At 46.1% G+C, this 27,099-nt stretch overlaps 1 protein-coding gene across 1 annotated transcript in view; it reads left to right on the top strand.

Annotated features, from left to right (window-relative positions):
- The window catches only part of LOC115097614, an 85,272-nt gene that overhangs the window by 10,273 nt on the left and 47,900 nt on the right, over positions 1–27,099 (top strand). Inside the window, exons 3-4 of the mRNA XM_029613554.1 lie at positions 5,474–6,413; positions 6,518–7,246. Of these exons, the coding sequence (XP_029469414.1) occupies positions 5,510–6,413; positions 6,518–7,246 (1,633 nt within the window). The 5' untranslated portion in view covers positions 5,474–5,509. The remainder of the gene's footprint in view (positions 1–5,473; positions 6,414–6,517; positions 7,247–27,099) is intronic.

Here is a 27,099-nt window from a genome sequence, read left to right as displayed (position 1 = left end):
TTCGAATGGAAACTTTACGGTCGGTGATCGTGTCCGTGCGTCCAGGGGAGTGAGTTTCTGGCCTCCCTGGACCTCACGGAGGCGTATCTCCACATCGGCATTCGGGCAGAGCATCAACAGTTCCTTCGGTTTTCAGTGCTGGGGCAGCATTTTCAATTCCAGGCGCTCCCGTTCGGTCTGGCCACAGCGCCTCGAACGTTCACCAAGATTATGGTGGTAGTGGCAGCGCACCTCCGGAGGGGAAGGTCTGTTGGTGCACCCGTGTTTAGACGATTGGCTAATCCGTGCCAAGTCGGAGACGCTCTGCCGAGCAGCGATCCAGCGGGTTATCCAATTGTTGGACAAGCTCGGTTGGATAGTCAATGTCTCCAAGAGTCAGTTGACACCGTCGCAGTCCCTGGAGTTTTTGGGAGCATTGTTCGACACACGTCAGGGAACGGTTTCTCTTACACAAGACCGAATGTTCACATTGCAAGCGTGCGTTCGCAGATTGTTATCCAAGCAGGTGTCCATTGTCTGGGACTATTTGCAGGTGTTGGGGTCCATGACGTCAACACTGGAATTGGTACCTTGGGCTTCGCTCATATGCGGCCCTTACAGTCAGCGTTGCTCTCCCGATGGAACCTGGTCTCGGAAGAATTTCATCTGCCCCTGCCCCTGACTCTGGCAGCCAGGGACAGCTTGGATTGGTGGTTGTGCCAGCCAACTTGAGTCGCGGGGTTCCTTTAGAGATCCCGTCTTGGACGGTCATTACCCCGGATGCCAGTCTGCTTGGCTGGGGAGCAGTGTGCTTACGGCGTTCAATACAGGGGCAGTGGTCGCCTCAGGAAGCGTCGTGGTCCATAAATCGTCTGGAAACCAGAGCGGTTCGGCTGGCTCTTCTGGAGTTCCTACCACTCATTCGCGGCAGGGCAGTCAGAGTGTTGTCCGACAACGCGACCACGGTGGCGTACATCAACCGACAAGGGGGAACCAAGAGTCAGGCTGTAGAGTCCGAAGCTCGTCTCATGTTCGCCTGGGCGGAGCGTCATCTCAGTTGTCTCGCAGCCTCCCACATAGCCGGGGTAGACAATGTTCAGGCCGATTTCTTGAGCCGAAATTGGCTGGATCCAGGAGAGTGGGAGCTAGCGAAGGATGCCTTCCGGCTCATTTGTGCTCGGTGGGGCACACCTGCGATCGATTTGATGGCAACCTTCCGCAATGCGAAAGCGCCTCGGTTTTTTGCTCGAAGGCGGGAGACGGCAGCAGAGGGAGTAGATGCTCTGTCTCTTCCATGGCCGACGGACGTACTACTCTGTGTTTCCTCCGTGGCCACTCATAGGAAAGGTGTTGCGGCGGATCGAGGCACACTCGGCAGACATTGTTCTGGTGGCGCCCGAGTGGCCACGGCGCCCGTGGTTCGCAGACCTCCTGAACCTGGCGGTAGAGGAGCCTCTCCGTTTCCGTATGTTCCGGACCTTCTGCACCAAGGACCCGTGTGTTTCGACCAGGTCGATCGCTTTTGTCTAGTGGCCTGGCTTTTGAGAGGCAAAGGCTGAGATCTAAGGGCTACGCGGAACCGGTGGTTGCTACTCTACTCCCGGAAGACGTCTACTTCCTTATCTTATGTTAGGGTCTGGAAGTTGTTTGAATGGTGGTGTCTGGACCAGGACGTGGTTCTTACGCGAGCGACCGTGCCGGATATCCTTCTGTTCCTGCAGGACGGTTTGTCTAAGGGTCTTTCATGTAGTTCCTTGTGGGTTCAGGTGGCGGCGCTGGGTTCCTTACGTGGTTTGATTCAGGGGAAACCAGTGGCGGCTCATCCTGATGTAGCGCATTTCCTGCGAGGGGCGAAACATCTGCGGCCTCCGATTCGTCAGCCTTGTCTGTCCTGGAATTTGAATCTTGTTCTTCGGGCCTTGTGTGGCGCTCCGTTCCAGCCTATTTGCAAAACCACCTTGAAGGATTTGACACTGAAGGTAGTGTTCTTAGTTGCCATTGTTTCGGCGCGTCGGATTTCCAAGCTTCAAGCTATGTCATGCAGGGAGCCCTTTTTGAGGATATCGGAGTCAGAGGTATCCTTGCGTACAGTTCCATCCTTTTTACCCAAGGTGGTTTCTTCTTTCCATGTCAACCAGTCGGTTGAGTTACCGTCGTTCTTGCAACTCGATGATTCGGATCCTTTGGCTAAGGACCTCCGTAAATTGGATGTTACGTTATCTGGAGGTAACTAATGCGTTTCGGGTTTCCGATCATCTGTTCGTGCTCTGGAGTGGTCCTCAAAGGGGCAATGCGGCATCCAAGACTACCATTGCGCGATGGTTGAAAGAGGCCATCAATTCGGCGTATATGTTGCAGGGTCGGTCCCTGCCCTTGGGGCTGCATGCCCATTCTACTCTCTCTCAGGCCACTTCTTGGGCGGAATGTCAACATATCTCAGCGGAAGAGATTTGCAGGGCGGCCACGTGGAAATCTTTGCATACTTTTTCCCGGCACTACCTTTTGGATGTCAAGGCTCCCGGTCTGGGAGGGTTTGGAGAAGGTGTGCTTAGAGCGGGCCTCTCCGGATCCCATCCCAGGTGAAGTGCGCTTGGGTATATCCCAGGAGTCTGGACTGATCCGGGTACGTACAGGGAAAAGAAAATTAGGTTCTTACCTTTGATAATTTTCGTTCCTGTAGTACCAAGGATCAGTCCAGAGTCCCACCCGGATAAGTGCTACTATCGGGAGAGGCCATAGTGTACGTGCTGCTGTCTGTTTGATATTTTGCTCCTTTTCTGTCTGTTATTGGTATCTCGGGTTTGTTTTCCCAGTTGGGCGTTGAGAACTGGTAATGAGGATTCTGTTGGACTGGTGTTGTTGGTCCTGGTTAGAAGGTTCGTTAGCCAGTTTGATTTGTGATTTTCCTGCTCTGACATTAAGTAATACTGCCGGACTGTAGGTGGCACCAGCCTAGATATAGGCGGAGTTTTTGTTTGTAAACGTCTGTCTCCCATCTGCTAGGGGGGGGGGGGGGGGGCCAAACCCAGGAGTCTGGACTGATCCGTGGTACTACAGGAACGAAAATTATCAAAGGTAAGAACCTAATTTTCTTTTCTCACTTCCATGCTTTTTCTCTCTCACACACATCAGTCACCTCCCTGAGCAGCCACTTTCATTGTCTCTCACATATACCCACACACATCAGCTCTCTGACCAGTTTCTCTCAATCACACACAGGCAGGCAGGCAGGCTGGCTGCTTCTCTCTTTCTCTCCCTCACTTCCTCCCCCCCCCCCCCCTCGAGCACAAATGGTAGCTGCAGCAGCCTCCTCCTTCAGCCCCCGCAGGCCAAGAAAGAAGAATCCCATCGGCTGTGGGAGGCTCTTGCTGTCTCCTTTCCCGATTACCAGCTGCTTTGATTGCTTGGGGGCCGATGCTGCTGCTGCTGCCGCTGCTACTTTTATACGTGGCATGGCCTTTCTCCTTCCCGCGCACCGCTCTGTGTATCACTTCCTGTTCCGGGTCACGGGGGGGGGGGGGGGGGCAGGCGCGGAAAGAAGAAAAGGCCAGCCGCGGGTGCCACTGCTTCTTCTAGCACCGCTGCCGTTCCCACTGGGCTTGAATGTGCTGAGAGCCCGGTGGCAACGACAGCAGGGAAGGAAGAGCAGCGGGAGAGACCAGGAGCACGCGACACACCTGCCGGTGCTTGGTGGCGCCGCGGACTGGCAAAAAACCCCCAACGGGCCCGGTCCTGGTCCGCGGACCGGTGGTTGGGGACCCCTGGTGTAAAAGATGCAAACAAGTTTGCACAACAGATAAATTGTAGCAAACGTGAAATGAAGCAGCCAGTTACTGTTACTTTTTGTGTGTCTATGGAGCATATCTCTACTCCATTTTTTTCTAATGGCTCATAATGCGATGTCTTTTATCTTTATCTGGAGTGGAGGAGTAGCTATTGGTCAGAGCAGCAGGCTGCAAACCAGAGAAGCTAGGGTTCAAATCTTGCTGACATTCCTTGTGACCTTGGGCAGCTCACTTCATTCTCTATTGCCTCAGATACAACTTTGTAAGCCCTCTGGGTAATGGTAAATACAGTATGCACAGTACCTGAATATAATCCGATTTGAAATGGTTGAGCAGTCAGGTAAGGTGGAATATAAATCAAAACAAATTAAATTACACCAAAGCAAAGTATTCCACTTGGTTCTAGGTCTCTGTTACGGGTTCAGACCGTGCACACTGGTATCCTGCCCAGGGGCTCTGACCCGGGAGGCTAATCTCATATAAACACACAATTACTGGGATTATACCTGGGGGCTTATCCCCTACACAAATGGCCACACACAATTACTGGGATTAGTACATCACGGTTCCAGGTAAAGTAAGTTTATTTAAGCAATAGGAGGATAGAACAAATAAAATCAGATCAAATAGATGAAGTAATGGTAGATAATAACAATTGCTACAGAAATATAAAAAGCTTACATTTCCAAAGGATCAGCTGTACTATCACGTCCAGGGCGCACCCTCTCCCCGCTCTTTCTCGCTTTCTCCCCTTAATAACCTACAAACACTTGTGAGAACAACCCCGTTCCCTCCTTCTAAGTCCTTATCAGTTTTCAGAAACAGCTGAGGCCTTGATATTCTCTCTCCGGCTTTAGTATTTGTTAATTGCTAGCTTTCTCATCATATACTTAGTGGAATAACTAAATAAACAGTCTCTTGCCTGTTCGTAAACATTTCACAGTTGTAAGACAGTGAACAGGAGTTCACTCAGGTCGGCCTGTGGCCTTCAAACTAATCTGTGTCTGGGTGAGAACTCTAAATCCATATGCCCTATTCTCTGTATACATTCTCATCTAAAAGTAACAAAAAATGACTCCCAACAGTCTCTAGCCTTCAAGGCTCTGCTGAATACTGGAATTGTGCTTGATACTTCACTTAGATGCATCTCCAGCACTGCTCTCTACATCAATGGCGGGGGTGGAAGGTAACTAGAACCAAAAAGTTACTAATAAGGGCCAAGAGTAACAGATAAGTATGAAAAAAAAAGTGTGTGAAAGCTTACTGGACAGACTGGCTGGGCCGTTTGGTCTTCTTCTGCCGTCATTTCTATTTTTCTATATGTCCTCTGATCAGCAAAGGTAGGAGTGTGATCTTTTGCTAACCTTGTACAGGGAGAGAGACAAATCTCAGAATTTTCAGATCCCAGTCACTTCTTCACTCTAGGAGAGACTTCAGTTTCTGTAGTCCATATCCCCAGTAATGTTTTGCACCTCTCTTCAAATGCTTTAACTTTTTTCACTATAGCTGAAGGGAGCAAGTTCTGTTAATTTGAGCCCTCCCCCACACAAGCTGAGTAACAGGTGGTAGTGGTTCAGTTGCTCATGGCTTGTGTATTGCTGTTCCTCTTCTCCATGACTATAATCTTATTGTACATAACTAGAAATGTTATTCCTCTATTATGTAGTGCTTCTGGCAATCATTTCTGGATGCATGTCTTCTCTTAACAGGTCCATCAAGGTCATTGATGACAAGAGCCGAAGGGGATGGCAGATTTTCCTCAGACAATGTATTCTGGAGAGATGAGCTGGAGCCTTTTTTTTAGCAGAGAGTCTGACTCTGACTTTGTACGATTTCACACAGGACATCAGCATGGCACTAGTTCTTTATCAACTGGGCAGATGGAAAGTCACAGTTTTGAACACCCAGGGACATCAAAGCCTAAATTCTTACACCCAGGAGATAAAGGCAAGTTTTACAAAGGTTTTTTAAAAGGGAAGCCTGGGAAACAGTCACTTGTAAAAGGTGATCCAGAGTGGCCCTTCAAAACATCCAGATCTCAAAAGAAAGAGAGGAAAATTGACTTGATGGATGAGTCTGACATCATGTCCAAATTTGGCAGCCAAATAATAAAATGGGCTGGGTTCAACACCATGCAGAATGATGACATTTTTAAGGAGCAGCACATGGCTCTCTTTAAGGTGACAACAGAAAGCTGTGCCAAAATGTTGGCATCCTACAAGTGTTCGATTAAAGAAGCACAGCAAGAGTATTGTTATTTCAGCATTGATAACTTAAAACACCCAGCTTTGAAGAGTCCGTCTGTAGATAATGCATTTTTAAGCATGCTAAAGGAAAACAAATTAATAAAAAGCAGAAACAGTTTTATTGAACTATTAAATCCTGCTGACAACGAATTGATGAAGGTTCAAGCACGCCTTCTAAAGGCTGGTATTCCCTTGCTAATGGCTTGCAATGCGTACGAAATAGACCAAAAGATAGAAGGCCTCCATAGTATTGCACAGTTGTCTAATGCCCTAGAGAAAAGCATTTCCTTATGTCGAAAGTCATTGGTGCTTCTTGGCCAGACTTATGCGTTTGTAACCTCTTGCAGGCAAGAGAAAATTCTAAACATAGTTGGGTTAAGTGAAAAGGCTCCAAAACCTACCAGCTTCCCCCAATCTTGATGATTCAGCGTTGTTTGGGAAAGAATACTTGGCTTATTTGAAAACCTGGATGGAGAAAACTGGTTGTACCTTTCAGTTGAAGAAAAGAAGAGCACGCTGAAGAAGAACAAGGTGAAACCTTGATTAGAGAAGAGAAGAAAGAGATAAATACAAGTTCTTCTGCAGGGGAACAGCCCACAGATCTAGCTGCAGAGGAGAAATGTGAAGCACCCACAGAGCTGCCTGTGGAAGAGAGAAAAATCCCAGTTCTGAAGACTTCAGAAGATCTAAAAGACAATCCGATTTTGCTAGCTATAAAAGAGAGACTGGACATTTTGCAGGCTGGAGAAGAGAGGCAAGATATCCCAATTTTGCAGGCAATAAGAGAGAGACTGTCTATTCCAGTTTTGCAGGCGATAAAAGAGAGACTGTCGGAGTCAGGTTCACAGGCTGGCGGAGAGAAAAAGATTCCTGCTGACCAGACTAGCACAAAGGAAGCGGAGATCCCTTTTCTGGAAGCTAACATAAAGGAAGCGGCGATCCCTTTTCTGGATGCAGGCACAAAGGAAGCGGCAATCCCTTTTCTGGATGCAGGCACAAAGGAAGCGGCAATCCCTTTTCTGGACGCAGGCACGAAGGAAGTGGGTATCCATTTTCTGGATACAGGCACGGAAGGAGCAGAGATCCCTTTTCTGGATGCAGGCACGAAGGAAGCAGAAATCCCTGTTTTGCAGACTCCTGCCACGGAGGGAAAGGAGATTCCTGTCCTGCAGGCTCGAGAACAGAGGAAGAAATATATTTCCCCAAAGTCTTTTCTAAGACCACCACAGACGCCAGGTATGTAAGCTGATGCCACGAGACAAAGTATAACCTTGTAGTAACCATCACCACCAGCAACTATTTGCTTAGCTTTCTAATTGAAAGAGATGAATTAAGCGTGTAAAAAGAACAATTAAAATTTGTAGCGCCTCCCCCACCCCAAAAAATTGATGGATCCCACAAATTGCGTTCTTAGTCGCTTCTATTATTTTTAATAGTTGAAAAAGGCTGGTCGTACTTCAGCCATTTCTAATTACACAAGTGTTTGCCAACACGTCTATTTGGTAGAAAGTTTGAATGTTCACCATGTATTAACTGAGTGCAGTTTATTTAATTATTTTTTTATGCTGGTTTTCCAAGTGAGGATCGCAGCGGTTTTACAAAAGTAACATTTTACGTTATGGTATAACACATATTGGTCTGACACATACTATAGTAAAATACATTATGGTATTACAAATACTTTGTAAGATACATATTTAGATATGACAGATTCATTGGAAGAACTTTATAGGGTCATCTGAATCTGAGGTGATGTTTTTATATGTTTCAACTGAGGAAGGGGATAAAGGTTAGAGGGATAGGAAATCTGTTTAGTTATTCATCAGGGGTGCAATCTTAGAAATAGGTTGGCAAATGATATAGTGGTGTTCCAACCGGAAATGTCATTTCCCGTGTCAGGCTGAGATGAAGAAAGGAGTTGCTGAAATACTAGATTCAGTTGGTGCTACCTTGTGTATTACACATCTCAAAAGCTAAATCTGTTGGACTATTTATTTAAAAAAAATTTTTATTTGCAATATAAAAATTGAAAAATATTTGGGACATTTTTCCAGACCAATGATTATATATAAGGCGGAAGATGATGAAATGTTTGAGTACATTCAGTCTGACGCCTAGTATGACAGTTAAATCATTCAAAGTGAATTATTGATGAAGTAGACTATTAGTACTAAGTTGCCCAGAGTTCATCATCAAGCGACTAATAAATAATAATCACACAAAATATTAGAAAAACTTTCAAGTGGGACAAAATATATATATCTCCTTCAGTCATTACTGCAGAAATATTTCCTTAAGTTTGCAATAGGTAGGTATTAATGTAATGAGTCAGTTATGTGGCATTAAAAACAGTTATCAAAATGCAAAGAATAGCGATAGCAGTAATGATCATAATGCAATTTGATGTAATCACTAGAGAGAGGATATAAAATGAAATATAACTTTGAAAAGGAGACTATTATAGAATGAGGAAATTAGATAGGAAAAGACTAAAAAGAACGGTTGCAAAAGTTTGTTTGCATGATATATGGATATTGTGTAAAAATGCTATCTTGGAAGCCTAGATAAAATGCATCCCATACATTAAAAAAGATCAAAGCAAGGCCAATGACTGCCAGCATGGTTTAATAGTGAGATGAAAGAGGCAAAGTCAAAAGGGCATGTTTCAGAAAATGGAAGACAGACCTAAATGAAGACAATTGTCAAATTTAGCATCTTCCAACAAACCTTAAAGCAATTAACAAAATTATACATTTCCTAGCGTGTAGCAGATGAACTCAGGACCAATGGGTATAGTGTGCTCCTGATAGCAGTTGGAGACTGAGTCAGATTTCAATCTGACATCAGCACTACATATACCCGTGCAGGAAGCTCTGCTCTTCAGTATTTCTCAGTCTCCTTAGCAGTTCAGGACTATACACAAGCTTGCACAGCGTTAGAAAATCCAAACAAAGAAGAAAAATTCCAAAACAAATAAGAAATAATCTTATCTCTACAGACGAGCCCTGCTCTCTTGTGGTGATACCTAAGGGTCCCTCCCCCAGTTGAGAATTCCTGAGGTGATTTCGAGATCCCTCAGAGGTAAGCCTCGGTCTGGTAGCCGGTTCCCAGCAAGGACTTAGCCTTCAGGAATGGGAGTGGCTGAGAGGCAGCGAGTGCAATACCGAGCGTGGCGGTGAAGGTACTTTTTCCTCTCCCCCCAGAGCCGGAGACCGCCCGGCCCGAGACCGGGAAACGCCGAGACAAGGTAAGGTAGAAAACGTTCTTAAAGTCTCAGGTCTCCGAGGCTTGGATAGCGCACAGATCACCAGCTGGCGTCTGTCCTATCGTTTTGATCAGCCCAATATGGACTAGACCCGATCTGGTACGAGGGTCCTCCCATGTGGAGACCCTCGGGGGGGGGGGGGGTGCCATCTTGCTCGTGTGGCCGTTGGTGCCATTTCCCCCCCTTGATCGCCATTCTGTCCACTTAACTGAGCCGTGCGCACAACGGCGAGCTGGGCGCATAACCTACTCGTGCGCATAACAGCGTGCGTATCTGTGCCGGGTGTGTGGCGACGCGCACTAGGGTGCTGGGCTCATAGCGGCACGTTCAACGGCGCCAGGGGCACAAGTTAAGCCTGGGCGCACAGCGGTGCGTGCATCTCCGTAAGCGCACATAGCAGCCTGCATGCATATCTTTGAAGTTTGCATGCACATCTTCGCCCCTGGAGCACATATCTAAGCTGCCCGGTGCGCGCATATAAATGCACAGACCAGTCTTGAACGCCCTACGCATCCAAACCATGGCACCACCAGCCAAGACACAAGTCCTCTGCCCAGCTTGCCACCTAAGAGCTGCAGAACACGAGGAGGACTCTGCCCTGTGTCTACAGTGCGAGGCGGCCCTGGGCGAACCAGGACAAGCCCCCCACCCCCGGCCAGTAGAGGAATCTGGCTCCACCAACGATAGTACCCTGGACCTCCCTATCCCCGGCTCGGCCCCTTCTCAGTTGGGCTCCTCTGGGAACGCCGCTGGCTTCAGTATGGACCCAGGAACCTTTTTCCTGTGTAGAATTCTTCAAGGGGCTGCAAACATTTATCCAGGCACAATCTGTGCCACTGGTGACACAACCACAGCCTCCACCAGAAGACCAAAACCCTTCCAGGCCCCTCTTAGCCTCCCCAAGACGTGCCCCTCTGGACAAAAGCTTCCTGTTAGGGGACACTGACACCTTGGAGGAAGGAGAAATCCCTCCAGGAACGGAACCATACCCCGTACCATGATGCGTTTCTTCTCCAGAGACGAGTTACCAGACCTCGTGTTTATGAGCCTGAAGGAACTGGCCATCCCAGGCGCAAGGGCCACAACGGTACCAAAGACGAACCCTCTTCTGGTCAGGCTCCGTCAGGCCTCATGCCATTTTCCGTTGCTACAAGCCATACAACAACTGATCGACCTAGAATGGAATGCTTCGCAGGCCAGTTTCCAAGGAGGATGGGCCCTAGAAGCCCTATACCCACTGGATCCCTCAGCCAAAGAACTCCTGGCGTTTCCCAAAGTGGACGTCATGGTCTGAGCTGTCACAAAGTGCACAACCATTCCAGTCGAAGGAGGAGCAGTACTCGAGGATGCCCAGGACAGACGTCAGGAATCCATCCTTAAACAGTCATTTGATGCAGCAGCTATGTCACTACAGATCGCTGCCTGCTGTGCCATGGTGACACAGGCCTGCTTATCACTCACCAGGAACGCTACCATGCCCGTCAAAACATTAGAACCAGCAATATCCTTCCTCACGGGTGCAACATCCGACCTGGTGCGTACCTCAGCCAGGGGCATCTCATCCATTGTGGCAGCCAGAAGGCAACTCTGGCTCTGAAGCTGGCCAGCCGACGCGACCTCCAAGACGAAATTCACGAGAATGCCCTTTAAAGGAGCCCTCCTGTTCAGAAGCGAATTGGAGAAGTTAGCCGACAAATGGGGCAAATCCCCAGTACCTCAGCTACCAGAGGACAATAACAAAAGAAGTCATCATCCCTCTCCCTGAATATCCAAGGGCAGAGGAGCACAGTACTTTAGACCGTACAAGAATACATACCAAGTGCCTCGCCCCACAGGCAGGGGCCAGTCCTTTCGGAACAAACACAACAAGAGGGAGCCGGCTCAGGTCCAGGCCCCAGTTGCACCCCACAATGAGAATCAACAGACCCATCCACAGGAAGAAGCCATAGGGGGCAGGTTTGCCCTATTCTACCAAAGATGGGTCGAGATAACGTCAGACAAGTGGGTCCTAACCATCATTCAAGAGGGGGATACTATCTGGACTTCCACAGCATCCCTCCAGACAAATTTGTGAAAACCCCTTGTCACTCCCCCTCCAAGAGGACGGCAGTGGAAACCACACTGACAAAATTGCTCTCCCTAGAGACTATAACACTGGTGCCCAAGCACCAACAAAATACTGGGCACTATTCCATCTATTTATCGTCCCCAAGAAAGAAGGAACATTCTGGCCCATTCTGGACCTCAAGTCTGTCAACCGCTACCTGAGGGTACCACACTCCCGCCTGGAAACCCTACGTTCGGTCATAAGGCAGTACAGCCGGGAGAATTTCTGACCTCCCTGGACCTGTCAGAAGCCTATCTGCACATCCCGGTTCATCACGACCACCAGCGCTTTCTACGCTTCGCGATCATGGAACACCACTACCAGTTCCGAGTGCTACCCTTCGGACTAGCCACTGCCCCTTTGACTTTCACCAAAATCATGGTGGTAGTGGCAGCGGCACTGAGGAAAGAAGGAATCCTCGTACATGCATACTGGACGATTGGCTGATCAGAGCAAAATCTCCAGAAGAAAGTGATCAGTCGACCTCCAGAGTCAAGAACCTGCTGCAAAACCTTGGGTGGATTGTCAACACAACAAAGAGCTGTCTGCAGCCCTCCCAATCTCTAGAATACCTGGGAGTCTGGTTCGACACCCAACAGGACAAGGTCGCCCTTCCCGTTACAAGGAGAAGTAAATTGATGGACAAGCTGAGAAAACTGTTGAATGGCATTCGCCCCACAGTATTGCACTACCTCAAAGTTCTCGGACTCATGACATCAACCCTAGAGGTCGTACCATGGGCAGGGGCCCACATGCGACCACTACAACGTTCCCTACTGTCAAGATGGAACCTGATGTCCCAGGACTACACCGTCCGCCTCCAGTTGCTGACGGAGGTACAGACCCAGCTCATATGGTGGCTACAAGAAAACCATCTGAGCAAGGGAGTAAGATTATCCTCACCGACCTGGGTCTTGCTCACCACGGATGCAAGCTTACAAGGGTGGGGAGCCCACTGTCAGGAACTGACGGCCCAGGGGCAATGGGACAAGGAAGAGTCGGGATGGAACATCAACTGACTGGAAGCCCGGGCAGTCAGGCTAGTCTGCCTACGATTCAGTCACAGGACTCCGAGGAGAAGCTGTCAGTTATGTTGGGACAACGCCACAACAGTGGCCTACATCAACCGCCAGGGAGGAACCAGAAGCCAACAGGTGTCCTTGGGAATAGACCCCCTAATGCAGAGCTTTCCAAACTTTTCATGTTGACACACTTTTTAGACAAACATAATTTCGGGACACAGTAATTCAGTCTACTAGCAAACCAGAGGTTAAAGGTTTAAACGAACAAAATGTATTTTGACAATTTATGTATGTTTCCTTAAATATATACATAGGTTGTGTCATGAAACATTTTATCTTGTGAAAACCTTTCATTTATTTTAAAAATATATAATATTCCAAGATTAATGTTATTGTTCTAATGTATGAATAACAATAATAAAACGTTATTGTTATTCAATTTACCTCTTTAATGAGATATATGAGCTTGATGGGATGAACACAGCTTTTGAGTATTTGGTGTTTATAAAAAAAAGTCCAAAGGGTCTTCTGCGTAATTTTAAAAAGCTGGCCAGTTTCACACTATATAATTATTTGATAGCCTCATTCAACTAATTCTATATCACTAGGAGAGTGAAGTCTGGAATTTATAGGAAGGGACAGAATGTCAATATAAATCCTGCACCTCCAGTTCTGTAACTCTGTGCATCCACTGAAATTCCCCCAAACAATGGAGCTTGGATGTTTCCCTTACAGCTCATCAGAGTAAAAGATATTTTCAAATTCTGGTGTCACCTCACAGTAACAGCAGCACAAACACCTTCCACTGCCAGGCACATTGTGAACTAACACAAAACCTCGCAAAAAAGACACTCCAAATATATAGTGCAATCCCATTGTAACATAACAGTAATAACACCAAGGACTCAAACAACAATAACCCTACCTGTGAATAAGCAAGGATAAATATTGCACTGGGTCCTAGAATACCAATACACCACCTACTGAGGAAACAAAACAAACCAGATTGCTATAGATCCCTATGCTAGCAGAATCTCTCATCATGGTCACACACACACAGAGCAGAGGTAGACCCTCACCAAATACAGAATACAAAATAAAGCAGCACAAATTAGACAAAAACTGAAATGGAAACCCCCAAGAAGCCAGATTCTGTGTATTTACAATGGAAAAACAGAACCACCATTCCTCATAAAACAAATAAAATCAAGAAACATAAAGCATCAGTTATAATAGTAAAACCATACTAATAAAATAATATTTTAAAACTACTGATAAATATAATTTCTATTAATTAAAACCATATACATTTTTTACAATTTCCCAAATACCAATAAAATATTTAAAAACAGCACATATCAAATAACACCCAATAATTAAAACTAATAAGGATTTTAAAAAGCCCCTGCTGTCCATACGTGTGGGAGCTCTTGATTTCCAGTCACCCTGATATTGTCAAGGATTAGGAGGTTATCCTCTCTCTCTCACACATACTCACATATCCATTCTCTCTCACACATACACTGTCACATACATACATATTCCTGCTCTTATACCCACCATAACTTCTCTCTCTCACAGACACTGACACACTCTCAGGCTCTAAGACACTCTCTCCCCCTCCACACACCCCCTCCCCCCCCTCCACAAACTCTTACTCCCCTGGATTTTCTCATACACACTCATGCTCTCACTCTCTCTGGCTCCCTCACATACACACACACCCAGGCAAGCTCCCAGTCATTCTCACACCACTCCCTCACCATCCCCCAGGCATCACACATTCATTCTCACACAAACAGACCCCCAGGCAGGCACCAATTTATTCTCACACACACAGGCAGGCACCTATTCTCACACATACAAACCCCAGGAAGACCCCCATACATTCTCACACACAGACACACCCTCAGGCAGGCACCCATGCATTCACACACATACACCCCCAGGCAGACTCCCATTCATACACATGCACACACTAAAGGCAGACCCCCTCTCTTTCTTTTGCCAGCAACCTTGGAGCCTCTCTCATTCTTCTGCTGCCCCTGTCACTGATGCCGCATGGCTATTTGGGAGGCGCTGATTGCTGCTATTGGCACTGAAGCCCATTCTGCTGCCTCCTCTGTGCAGGCCCCGTGGGTTTCCACTTCCTCCATGTTGATCTCGTACATTGTGAGATCCGCATAGAGAAAGTGCTACTCTTGCACATTACCAAAGATTACATGTGCCAATCAGTAAAAAGTAATTTTTTTTTTTTTTACCTTTGCTGTCTGATCTTAGTTTTCTAATCGGTTGGTCACAGGCTTTTTTGTTCCACCTCCACTTTATTTTTTTTTGCCAATTCCTTTCATATTGTCTTTTTTTTTCTATTTCTTTTCTCTCCATCTATCTTCTTCCCTCAAACATAGTTAGGTTCTCATTCTCACATGTTTTCTCTCTCTCTCTCTCACACACACACAGGCTCTCACTCACATGCTCTCTCTCATACAATCATTCATACACAGTTTTTCTTGCACATGGTGTCTGACTCTCACACACCCAGGCTCTCTTGCACTCCCACATGCTGTCTTGCTCAAGTACAGACTCACTGTCACATGCTCTCTCATACAATCATTCATACACACAGGCTCTCACTGGCACATGCTGTCTCTCTCATACACACACAGGCTCTCATATGCTGTCTCTGCAAACATTCAGGTCCTCACTCCACACACAATCTCTCAACTCATCTCATACAGGCACACAATCTCTCAACTCATCTCATACACGCACTCTATGGGCCCTCAGCCTCTCTCTTACCTCTGGGCTCCTCTTCACGGGTCGCTGCAGGATGGGCTCTGTAGCGGCCCTGTTCTTCACGGGCCAATCCGCGGCAGCGGCGTCCCTGTTCTTCGCGGGCCGATCCGCGGTTGGGACCCTGGTACCGGGCCTCCTCCTCTTCTCGCACGCTGCAACAACGCTGCTCCTCTTCTGCACGCGGCTGATGCTCTGCTTCCTTCCTGCCCGTGCGGCTCCGGCAACATTTTTTCTTCTGGGGCCACGTGGGCAGGAAGGAGGAGGAGCACCTGCGTGACCTTTATCTTCGGGCCGTGGTGACGTAAGCTCCACCACGGCCCTGCCGATCTTCCTGCTGTGTGTCTCCGGCACACAGCACAGCGATTCTTCACTGCTTAGCCGCCAGTGGGATGAGGTCCACCGGCGGCCGCATTGGCTCCCACTTGCCGGTGTGTCACGTGCACCGGGCTTGCTCGACACACCGGCACACCTCAGGCGACACACTAAAGTGTTGCGACACACACTTTGGAAAGCTCTGCTCTACTGTATGCTCAGGATAGGTTGAGACTATCCTTAGGCAGATCTTGCAACCATGGTGATGCATTTGCAGACTGCATCCTGTTACTCTTTGGTAGTGTGGACTAGTTGCTTGTCTCTAGAGACAAACAAGAAACAGGATCCGATGGCAGTTCAATACGGAACCGGGGGGACCGCATTCTTAGCTGATGTAGGCTGTGACATAGTCCAGACAACCACTAGACACGTGGCTTACACGATTGCGGCTACACGCCAGCTGTGGCTATGGTCTCCAGATCCAGTCCCACAAAGTTACTCTTTTAGGGTTTTCATTTCTGAGGCATCCTCCAGTACTGGAGCTCCTCAGTCTTCACAATGAAGGTCCAAAGACTCACCTATTGGCTCAGAAGTGTGTCCAGATTAGTTGGACCACTGGGCCTTTGACATGAGGGATAATTATGCTCTGGAATTCCTCTGGATGCTTCTGTAATCTCTCTGTGCAACTCTCTACCAGAATGCTGTTGGACTTGAAGGCCGTCATGCTTGTTCCCAGATTGCAAAAAAAAAGAAAATTGCAGGCCTCTATCTACCTTTTTTTCTACTATTCATAAGGAAGTTGAGTCATTTGTTTTTACTCCTTCCATAGGAAAACTGGGTGTTAGGGAGTTTCTCACATCTTCATTTCTGATGGTGGCATGTCTACGCATTTGCCAGGAACATCAGTGTTTCTTGAGCTTGGCCATTCTGCGACATTATCATTTCCAGGCATTATCTGTCAGGCTGGTAGTTGCACATATGAACCTTCTACAAGGTCATGGGGTAGTACTGGTATCTCTGTGCAAAGGAGGCACGTATCTAGATAGTTACAGTCTTGGATGCTGGAGTATTTCAGCGTGCGGCTGATGTGGAGTGGGACAGACTAATTCTGCCAGAGTGTCGCAGTCGGGAGTTCATTGTTCAGTTCCTGGGGTTGATGGCGGCCACTTTGGACATTGTCCTTGGTCAGTAAGCTCGCTCGCAGCCTCTTCAGCGCACGTTGCGCTCCTGGTGGTATCTGCGGTCACAGGAGTGCATAGTGTGGTTTCACTTTCTCCTGCCGGTGAGGGTCCAGTTGCAGTAGTGACTACAAGTGGATCATCTCAGGGAAGGGATTCTTTGGAGAACCGTGGGTTAAATGTTTCTCATATCAGATGCGAACCTGCTGAGTTATGGGGTTCCCTCTCAGGAATTAGGAAAGCGTGTACTCCAACTAGCATATTTGTGCTTCTTCGAGAGCTGGAAGCTCATCGAATTACAGCACTATCATGCAATGCGTGGACAGTAGTCTACATCATTCATCTGTGCAAAACAGAAGCCTTTCCACTCATGTTTAGTGCGAATTATTCAGTTGGTGTTCCGAGAGTGCAAAATTCTGGCGCTTCTGTTAAGGTGGGTCCGCTGGGTAGGATATTATAAGTCTTCCCTCTTGGACCATAACATCTTTCACAAGATTGCTAGCCATACCAGAATTGTACTTCTGATATCTATAGATTGGCTCTGGTAGTCGTGTTTGCTGATCTACAGAGGCTGTTAGTAGGCAATGCACTCACTTTCTTTTAGGACAGATCAGTTACTCCAGGAACTCTTCCACTTAGTGATCCGGATCGGCTTTGCCTTATGGTTTGGCCCTTGAGAGGATTCTGTTGCTGAAGTGTGATTATTCTTCTGCAGTGATTTCCCCTTTGCTCTTGGCCGCAGGGTGTTCTATCTCTCTGGCTTATGTTACAGTCTGAGACATTCCAGGCCTGGGGTGAGGAGTGGGATCCTTGCCCTCTCAGGGAGAAATTCCTTTTCTTTTGGAAAGGAAGGTTGGCTTAAAGGCTTGGTCTTTATTACCCTGAAGGTTCAGGTAGCAACTCTTGCTTGTGATAGAGGGTGAGTCTTTGCTGGACCGAGGTGTCTGGGTTCTTGAAGGAAGTTAACCGTTTTCAGCCTCCTTTGCAGCTACTTAGCTTTGCAGGCAGTTTTTTTTTCTCATAGCAATCTGTTCAACATAGGTTCCTAGCTGTGAGATCTTCTTGCCATAAGCTGGCTTGTGCGTGACTCCGGAGGTGGTATAGTTTAAGGCTGTGCCTGCCTTCTGGCCAACAGTGGTTTCAGGAGTTTGACTCACTCCTCCCCTTCCCACACTGGAGGGGGTTAGTGATGAGAGTGGGTGTCATTTTTTGGCTGCCTTGGATGTCAAGTGGCATTGGATGAGATACTTGCAGTTTTGTCTTTCAGGTAGTTGGATCGATTGTTTATGCTTCATGGTGAAGATAAAGGAATATGACGAAGCGGGCAGCTATAACGGAGATGCAGAGATTTCTTTCTCTAAGTAACTTAGAACTGGTTCCGCTAAAGCTCCGGCAGTATCATGTGCGGAGAGTTGGTTATTTTCTCCTGCTAAGATTTCCCTGGCAGCAACAGGATATTCCTTGCACACCTTCCCAAGCATTGTCACTTGGATGTTCGGGCTCTGAAGTGTAGCCTTCACACGTGCAGTGTTGTCTGCACTGTGGGCAGCCTCCCGCCCTCTTCGGGAGTAGCTTTGGTATATCCCAATATTATCTTGATCTGCCTTCCTTAGAGGAAAGGAAACTATCAGGTAAGTAGTAATTTCTCCTTTCCTGGTGCACTACCAACTTCAGCAGTCACCCTTCACCCCTGAATCTAATCCTCACCCATGCTACTCAACAAAAAACCTAGCTGGGGTATTACATGGCAAATTTTGGAAGAGAGATAATCTTGGCAAACCCTTCTTCAGTATATTACACATGCCTGACCATGTAATAAGTCCTCTTAGCTAGTAATGACCCTTTCAATTTGACCTATGGCCACTTCATAATATTTTTCTATAGAGGTCATGCAGGGCGCTGAGTTGCAAATATTCCCAGGTATTTAAACCCATTTCTAGCTACTTTGAAGGTTGTCATACAAGCAGAAATTGCCACTCTTCTGCCTATAGGATATGGTAAATTTTATAGCCTGAGAATAGGCCATATATAGTAAATAATTCCATTAGGTTGGGCCAGACTCTAGGGAATTGGTCATATAAAAAGGACATCATCCATGTAAAGGGAAATCCTTATGCTCTTGCTCCTCTAGCTGCATACCTTGCTTTGCCTAATTGCCACTGCCAAAGGTTCTATGGCCAGGTCAAACAGGAGTAGTGACAATGAGCACCCTGCAGAGTTTCTCTAGCAATCTGGGAAAAAACCGGAGAGGTGAGCCGTTAACTATTAGCTGTGCCTGTGGCCTTTCGTACATTGCTTTCAACCCACTCCAAATATCTGCTCGGGAGCCCAGACTTTTTTTCCAAAACCGTGAAGAGATAAGACCAAGATATTCTGTCGAAGGCTTTATCAGCGTCTAACGCTACCATCCCTGATAAATCTTTCTGGTTGGCCATATGCAATATGCTAAACAACCTTTTAAATAATTTGATGTCTTTTTAAGCTTTAATGACTGTTTACTGTTTTATTGCTGTGATCTACTTTGAAAAAAGTTTTGTTATGAAAGTGGAATACAAGTTCTTGTAAATTGTATTTATTATTTATTTTAAAGTTTCTTATATACCATATATACATAGTATGGTCTAGGTGGTTTACAAATTGGATAGCACATACATAGTTCAGAAGATAAAAACATAGGTAATGAATAATAAAATACATTTAAATAAAATTAATGTTTTAAAACAAGACAAAACACAACGAAATATTGAAGAAAATTGCATAGGTGGGATGGTGATATTAGTCTGTATAAGTTAAATTGAAAGTGATGCAACAGTGATATGTGTTTAATTTTTTTCTTAAATTCCTTTGGATTAGATATGATTATAAGAGAGGTTGGGAGAAAATTCCAAAATAGAGGACCTGCCACTGAGAGAGCACGTTCCTTGTCATTTCTAGTTTCTCGATTTTAACTGTTGGAACCTCAAGGAGGTTTTTGTCTAATGACCATAAGTGATGCAAGGGTTGATATAAACGAAGGGTTATACATAGCCAGATAGCTGATGGGTTATGGATTAAATTGAATATTAAAGTTAAGATTTTATAGTGGATTTGTTGTTTGATGGATGACCAGTGAAGATTTAGCAAAACAGGGGATATGTGATCTTTAAGTTTGGAACCAGTTAGGAGTTGAGCAGCAGAATTTTGCATAAGGTGAATCGGACGAAGTGTTGAATCTGGAAGGCCATTATATAGGGAATTACAGTAATCTAATCCTGAAAGGATAAGTGCTTGGAGTGCAAGTCTAAAATCATCCCGAAATAGTAAAGGTTTAAGTCTTTTCAGAAGGTTGTTTGTAGAATGAGGTTTTTGTTAATTTTGATATATTTTCTGACATTGATAGTTTTGGCACCTAAGTTACTTGCTTGCGTAACAATTGAGATGGCGTGTGAGTTAAATGTAAAGTGTGTTGGAGGTGAACATGAAGAGTTTGTAATGGTTGATAACTATATTAGTTCTATTATATGTGAGCCAGGTTTTTATTGTATCCATATAAATGGTAATTAATGAAAAGGTGTGTGCCCAGGAGGAAGTGTAGGGAATGAGTTGCTGTATATCGTCAGTATAGATTTTGAAATCTATGCCTAAATCTGATAGTATATGACATAATGGAAGAAGATAAATATTAAACACAGAGGATAATGTGGAGCCTTGTGGTACTCCAGTTGTGGTGTACCAGTCTGAATGGTGGGAGTTAAAATTTATCTGCTGAGAGTGATTTGATATAAAGGAAGTGAACCACTTGAGCATGGTGTCTTGAGTACCAATAAACTGTAGACTAGAGAGAAGAAGTTCATGATTCAGTGTATCAGATGCCACTGTGAGGTCAAGGAGAATGATGATGAAATCAGTGTTAAACCTTTTGGCATTGGATACAGGGACATTTCCCTAATCAGCTCTGGTAAGATAACCTCCAGCTTCTTCTTCAACACTTTTGCTAGTATCTTAAGGTCCCAGTTCAAAAGCAAAATAGGTCTATAAAAACTGTTATCCTTCTGACTTACCTGATTTATATATTGGTGATATATTTGCATCAGCCAACACTCTCAGAGAAGACCTCCCTACCTCTGCGACATTGAACAGTAGTGATAAATAGGGCACCAGGTCTGGTAAGTATTTCTTATAAAAAATCAACATGGAATTCATCCAGGCTGGAGCATTTCCCTTTAGTTAAGTCTTTGACTGCTGACTGAATTTCCAAGAGTGAAATGGGAGCCATAAGCAGTTCCCTAAGTGAGTCTTGTAATGCAGGTAGATTTAACGAATCAAGGAAGTCCTGCACATCCCACACATTGGCCCCCTTTTGTTGGGAGTAAAGGTTCCTAAGGTGCTTCACCTTACATGTTCTATTTCCTTTAGGTTATATGTAATCTCACCCCCATTGTTCTGTATTTTCAGTAGATGCGCCTTGGACACTTTTTTTTTTCTTTTTAACTGCTTTGGATAGCAGAGTGCCTGTTTTGTTATCATGCTCATAGAAGCATATATTGGTATATCTGAGGGCATTTCTATCTTCCCTATCTCTAATAATGCTAGTTTCTGCCTAACACTCCCTAATTTTTGCAAGGTAGTAGAGGCACAATCAAGTATATGCTGACCTTCCAAATCACAACTTTCCTATTCCAACTTAAGGGTTTGCCTGTGCTCTTTTTTGCACTGGCAAATGCTGCTATTCTTCCAGCAAATATGCCTTAAATGCTTCCCAACATAGGGCTGGTGTATAGTCACTCTCAGGAATTATGCCTGTAGTTCTCAGTGATATTGTCCCTAAGCACCACTAGGAATTATATATCCCCAGTCAAGGCTAGGGTTAAGTATCTAAGATAGAATACGAGGAGAAAGGACTCCAAGGTCTAGTGTAATTTCCACTGGGTGGTGATTTAACAGGGAACAGATTAAAATTTCACTGTCTGACACTGAAGGGACTAGCTGTGCACAGGAAAAAATCAATCCTGCTATACATTTTATGTCTGGGAGAGTGAAAAGTATAATCCCTCCTGATCGGGTGGTGTTCCCTTCAGACATCAACCTGCTGGAAAGAGCCCATCAGTCCCCCAAGTTCAGCAGCAATCTCATACCTGCTTCTAGGATGAGAAATTTTATCTATAATGGAATCCAAGCATACTTTCCAGTGCCCCGCCCCATAAATTTTATCCACAGTGAGCTTAGCCAATTTATCCGCTAGATTTTGATAAAACTGCACTGATTAGTATTCGGACCATAAATATTTAACAGCACAAACACAACAGAATATCAAGTACATGTCAAGATAGCATATCTCCCTTTAGGGTCACTCACAGAATTATGGATTGTGATAGATACATTTTTATGTATTAAAGTACACATGCCCTGCTCCTGTTACTATATGAAGCAGAGAATACATACCCAACCCATCTGTATTTTAGCTTTATGTGTGCTCTTGTTCTTGGAGGTTGGTCTTCTGGAGCATTAATATTTAAGCTGTCTGCCTATAGGCAAACTGCAGTATTTGTTTCCTTGTAGTAAGGATAAAGATACCTTGCATGATCAGCAAGATACATTTAACTAAAGTAAACATACCAAGTCCAGAGTTGCATCCACAAACCAATCATATACATCCCATGAGCGTAATATCCCAGCAACCATTTCTCCCAAGTGTTTACTTTGTGTACTACCAAAGTAATACAGACAGTACATATGCCATTTTAATCTTTCATCTGCCCCTATTTGCTTAGTATCATTGTGTAGTAAATGTCAGTAGTTTTTATTTATTCTAGGCTTCAACCCCAGCTCTGGGCCTAAAAAAAACAGAAGCATAGAAGAGCAAACCTCCTAACACAACTCCCCCACCAACCACTCCCACCTAACCCATCCTCCCATAACCCTTTGTGAATCCTGCATCTCTCTGGTGGGAAAACCTTTGAGACTATGAGGGCAGAGCCCCCCTACTGCCACCTGTTGCGAGTCACGGAGGCGCAGTCGCTTCTCAAGGGGGATTGTGAGCCCTTGGGCCACGGGTCAGCTCAGGGAGGAGCTCCAAGACACACACCATGGGAGGTGAGAGTACCAGCACGGGCAGAGCAGGAACAAGGCTGGACTGAAGGCAAGGAACAACTGGAATAGGAGCAAGGCAGGCTCAGCCCTCCACTGGACCTGCACGCACCAATGAGACCCAGCAACGCAATGCTGGCCTCGAGAGTAGCCCTCCAGCCACTCGATAGCCTTTCTGGACCCGCCGCTAGGGAATGACAAGTGCTTGAGACCAGACAGAGGCTGAGGGCAGTAACAAGAAGACTCAGACGTAGACTCGGGTTACTCGGAGGATTCAGACGTAGACTCAGGTAACTCGGAGGTCTCAGACGAGGATTCAGGAGAAAGTACTAGTTAAGTGCTGCATTGCAGAGTGCCCTACACAGCCGCCCATGGCTGGTCTCGGACTACGCTGAAGCGGTGCAGGTTCTGGTAGAGTCTTAGGCATGGACAGAAGCAGGCACAAGAAACTCCGAAGACCAGGATAGGATTCAAGACTCAGGTTTCAAGACTCAGAATTCAGAAGCTGGCATTAAAAACAGTCTTCCGGAGGCTTGGGCTGGTAACAGACCACAACGGTGGCACACCAGGAAAGGTGAACAGATGAGGGACCTAGGAACTGGACGAAGAGCTGAAGTTGAGACGGATGGAATCAGGAGAGGAACATTGGACATCAGGAACGTGGAACATGGTACCTCTGGACACAGAACATCTGGAGAACTGGACATCTGGAACATCAGAACCATGAAACAAGCGACGAAGGAGCTCCAACGAGGGACGAGACCAGGAACATCAAGGAGAAGAAATTCAGGAATATGAAGAACATGAAATGAAGATCCATCAAGGCACAGGAAGACCATGGAGGACTTGGACCAGAAGAAGACCACACACCACTGTGCTGACCAGATCTGAAGGCCCTGAGGGAATGAAGCAGAGCCCTTTTATAGGGCTGATCCAGGCAAAGGCTGTTGACATCATTGAGGGCTGCAGGACTTTTCCCGCCGCTGGCCCTTTAAATACAGAAGAAGAGGCACATGCCCGTGCCTAGGGAGAGTCCAGAAGAGCAGAGGCCTGCGGCGGTGTCCTGCCACATGGGGAGCCAGGCTGGAGGCAGCTTCGTGCCGTGGCAAAGTTCCTGGCGGTGGCGCAAGGCTGCAAAGATGGAGGCAGCGCCGGCAGCGGCTTCCATCCACTAGTAGGAATCCCGGTGGCAGCTTCCCTGCCGCTGAGGTGGAGTCAGCGGCGGCATCCCAGGCCGTGAAGATAGGAGCAGCAGTGGCTTCCCAGCCGCGGAGAGGGATGGCAGTGGCCCTTTCTGCCATGAGAGCGGTGTTGGGCCGCAAAGCAGCGGCAGTCTGGGGTGGCATAGGCCGCATCAATGTGGATCGGAGTGAAGCGGTAGGTGGCCTGCTCGCGGGATGGGCTCCACGAGCAGGATCGTAACACCGCCCCCATCGTGATCACCATTACAAAAAACATTTTGCACACAATTATAAAGTTCTGATATGTATCAGCTTTACATTAATGAAGCTATTGCAAAGTGGAATAAGCTGTACAGTGGCACCAAAGAAAGCAATAATTTCATTTGCAAATAATAAAATAAGTTATGTCAGGTTGACTGCGTATTGAGGTGAGTATGCCATAGTGTCATTGCTCTTAGGTGCTTGTAAAAATAAAAGCATACAAATACCAAACAATGGCTCAGCGTGAAGTCCCAGCCACAAAATTGTTATGAAGCTATCCATTCGTCTGCACTCCATCAGCAGCACATCCCTGGCTTCATATCTCGCCAGACTCCTAGTGCACCCAACATATCTTTATAATCAAAATAGCATGAGACCAGGGAGAACATTTACATAAACATTCATAGAAGCATAGAAATGACGCCAGAAAAGGACCAATGATCCAGCCAGTCTGCTCAGCAAGCTTCCCATAGTAGTAGTATCTACTTCGCCATGCAGGTTACCCCCATGCATCAGTCAGTTTTGCTTATGGACTTGGCTGTAGAAGCAGTCCTGCGTGTTTTCTTTAATGTCTGCACATCAGTTCCCCAAACTGTAAAAGCTCATGGCTCGTCTTGGTTGTCTCTGGATCCAAATTCCTCTTTCCTTTCACACCCCCCCCCCCCCCCCATCCCCTCCTTCGAAGAGGAGAGCAATGTTGCAGTTGCATCAAAAGCATCAAGGCTTATTTGGTTAAGGGTAGAAATTCCATGCCTTCTGTTAAGGGTAGTAACTGCTACTGTTTGCTGGTTACCCCCATGTTTATCAATTTCCCAGATGGTAAAAGTCAGGAACCTCTTTGGTTGTTGTCTCTTTTCCTCTGCCGTTGAAGCAGAGAGCAATGTTGGGCTTGCATCAAAGGTATCGAGGATTATTGGTTAAGGGTAATAACTGCCGCACCAGCAAGTTACCCCCATGCACACTTTCTTCGTGTCTTTTAGGACTTGGCTGTAGAAGCAGTCCTGTGCTTTTTCCCTTATATTTTCGTATCAGTATCCCAGACCATGAAAGCAGGGGCCCTCGGTTGTTGTCTAAATCCAGTTCCTCTCTTTCCCCTGCCGTCTAAGAGGGGGAAAATGTTGCAGTTGCATTAAAAGCATCAAAGCCTGTTTAGAAAATAAAATAGACAGATGAAGTGCCTCAAGCAGACTAACAGTTTGATTAAGGTAGTCGATTCGAATTCCGGCTGTCTATCCTTGCAGGCTTGACAAATACTAAGGCCAGCGATTATCAGAAGAGAGAGTGAAAAAATGAGTAGTCCTTGTATGTCCCAGAAAATATAAACTGCATAACACTGTGTGCCAACACTGAAGCTATTTCCTGATTTTGAGCTGCCTCCACAGCAAAAATCAGATGCAAGTCATCAAGCTGACCTTAACCTGTCTCTTCTGATGAAATATAAGCACTGCTGCAGCTGCAATTAATCGTAAACAAGTGTGCCGTGGGGACAGATCTTGATTTCTCTTTTTGTATCTACGTCTAAACGACCTTATCAGTATCAAAGAGCAGCATTTGCCATTTGTAAAAACACGCAAATGGACAGGGTGAATCATGGCATGTATCATGTATAGCTGCTGTAGTTTGCGCTTCGCAGCCAGGAAAGCATGGTGCTTACACTATAAATCTGCAGTGAAGTTCTGAAATATTGTAATATGGTGCTCTTGGTAGGCGTTATCTCGCATTCAAAATTACTCTTACCATTAAAGCTCTGGAGCTTCACTATCATCGCCCTAAGACGACCAGCAGAGGAGGAGCCTGGGGCAAGTGCCCGATGTGCTCTATTTTTATGGAGCCTTTAGGGCAGGCAAACTGCGGTATATCCAGGAACCATTTTGAGAGAAATGTAATAGTCATTCCCCTCCATTTTTTCAAGCAGGCCCAGTATTCTTATATAATTAGAAGCCAAATGTCCGATCTGGATTCCTTTATTGGACAGAGACACAAATTTTCAAACAAGCCCAACTCAGGCCGAGTTTCGCCCTCTTTCAGTGGGGCTGCGTCAGGGGCTCAGCTTTTATCGTTTTGTAGTTTCTGAGTGTCCTGGTTTCAAATATAAATATACATCAAATGGTCTCGAGTCAAAAAAGATATCCTGTGCCGCAGTGTGATTAATGAACAATGCTCTCCAATGTATTTGATGCACTGAAAGATACTATGCACACATCGGCAATTCTGTCTCTCTCCGATCATCATGACGATCCTGCGGCACAGGATATCTTTATACTTTGATGCCTGTTTGCAGAGCCTCAAACAATTATTGCATAGGGTCCCTCCCCTCCCTCCCTGATGGGTCATTGTGCTTTGAAAACGCTGATACTCCCTAAACTGCTCTTCCTTCTGCAGATGCTTCCTCTTTGGCTAAAGGCACAATCTATTAATCTGTTTCATGTGCAACTATCTCTGGCAAGGCAAGTGTGCCCACATACATTTCGATGTGCTTTGCTTAGGTAGGAGTTGTGGGGGGTCAGTCTTCCTGACCTGCGGATTTATAACGTTGCTGTTCTTCTTTGTTATGTTCAGGAATGGGCTTCTCTTCATTCCAAGATTGATGTTGGATAGGGTATTCCCTTATTGACCTATTAACTTGTTACATTTACGCCCAGCTAAGCTTTCTTCCTTGCGGTTTAGGGTGTTTTGGCTATCTGCAGCCCGTGGGGTGTGAGATTGGTGGCCGGATTTTCTGGGTTGCAGTTCTGTGGTCTCCATTTTTTGACATGGGTGGGGAACCCAGATTTTTTGCCTGGCTTGGGCAGCTCTGTTTTTTTGGGACTGGCTTCTTAAAGGCTTTTACAACCTCTCTCACTTGGAGGGTCTCTTGAGTCTTCCTGTCTGTATTCTTTTGATCACTGAGAGAGGAATGGG

Source organism: Rhinatrema bivittatum, chromosome 8, assembly GCF_901001135.1.
Source record: "Rhinatrema bivittatum chromosome 8, aRhiBiv1.1, whole genome shotgun sequence".
NCBI classification, from domain to species: Eukaryota; Metazoa; Chordata; class Amphibia; order Gymnophiona; family Rhinatrematidae; genus Rhinatrema; species Rhinatrema bivittatum.
This window is presented reverse-complemented; position numbering and strand designations above follow the sequence as displayed.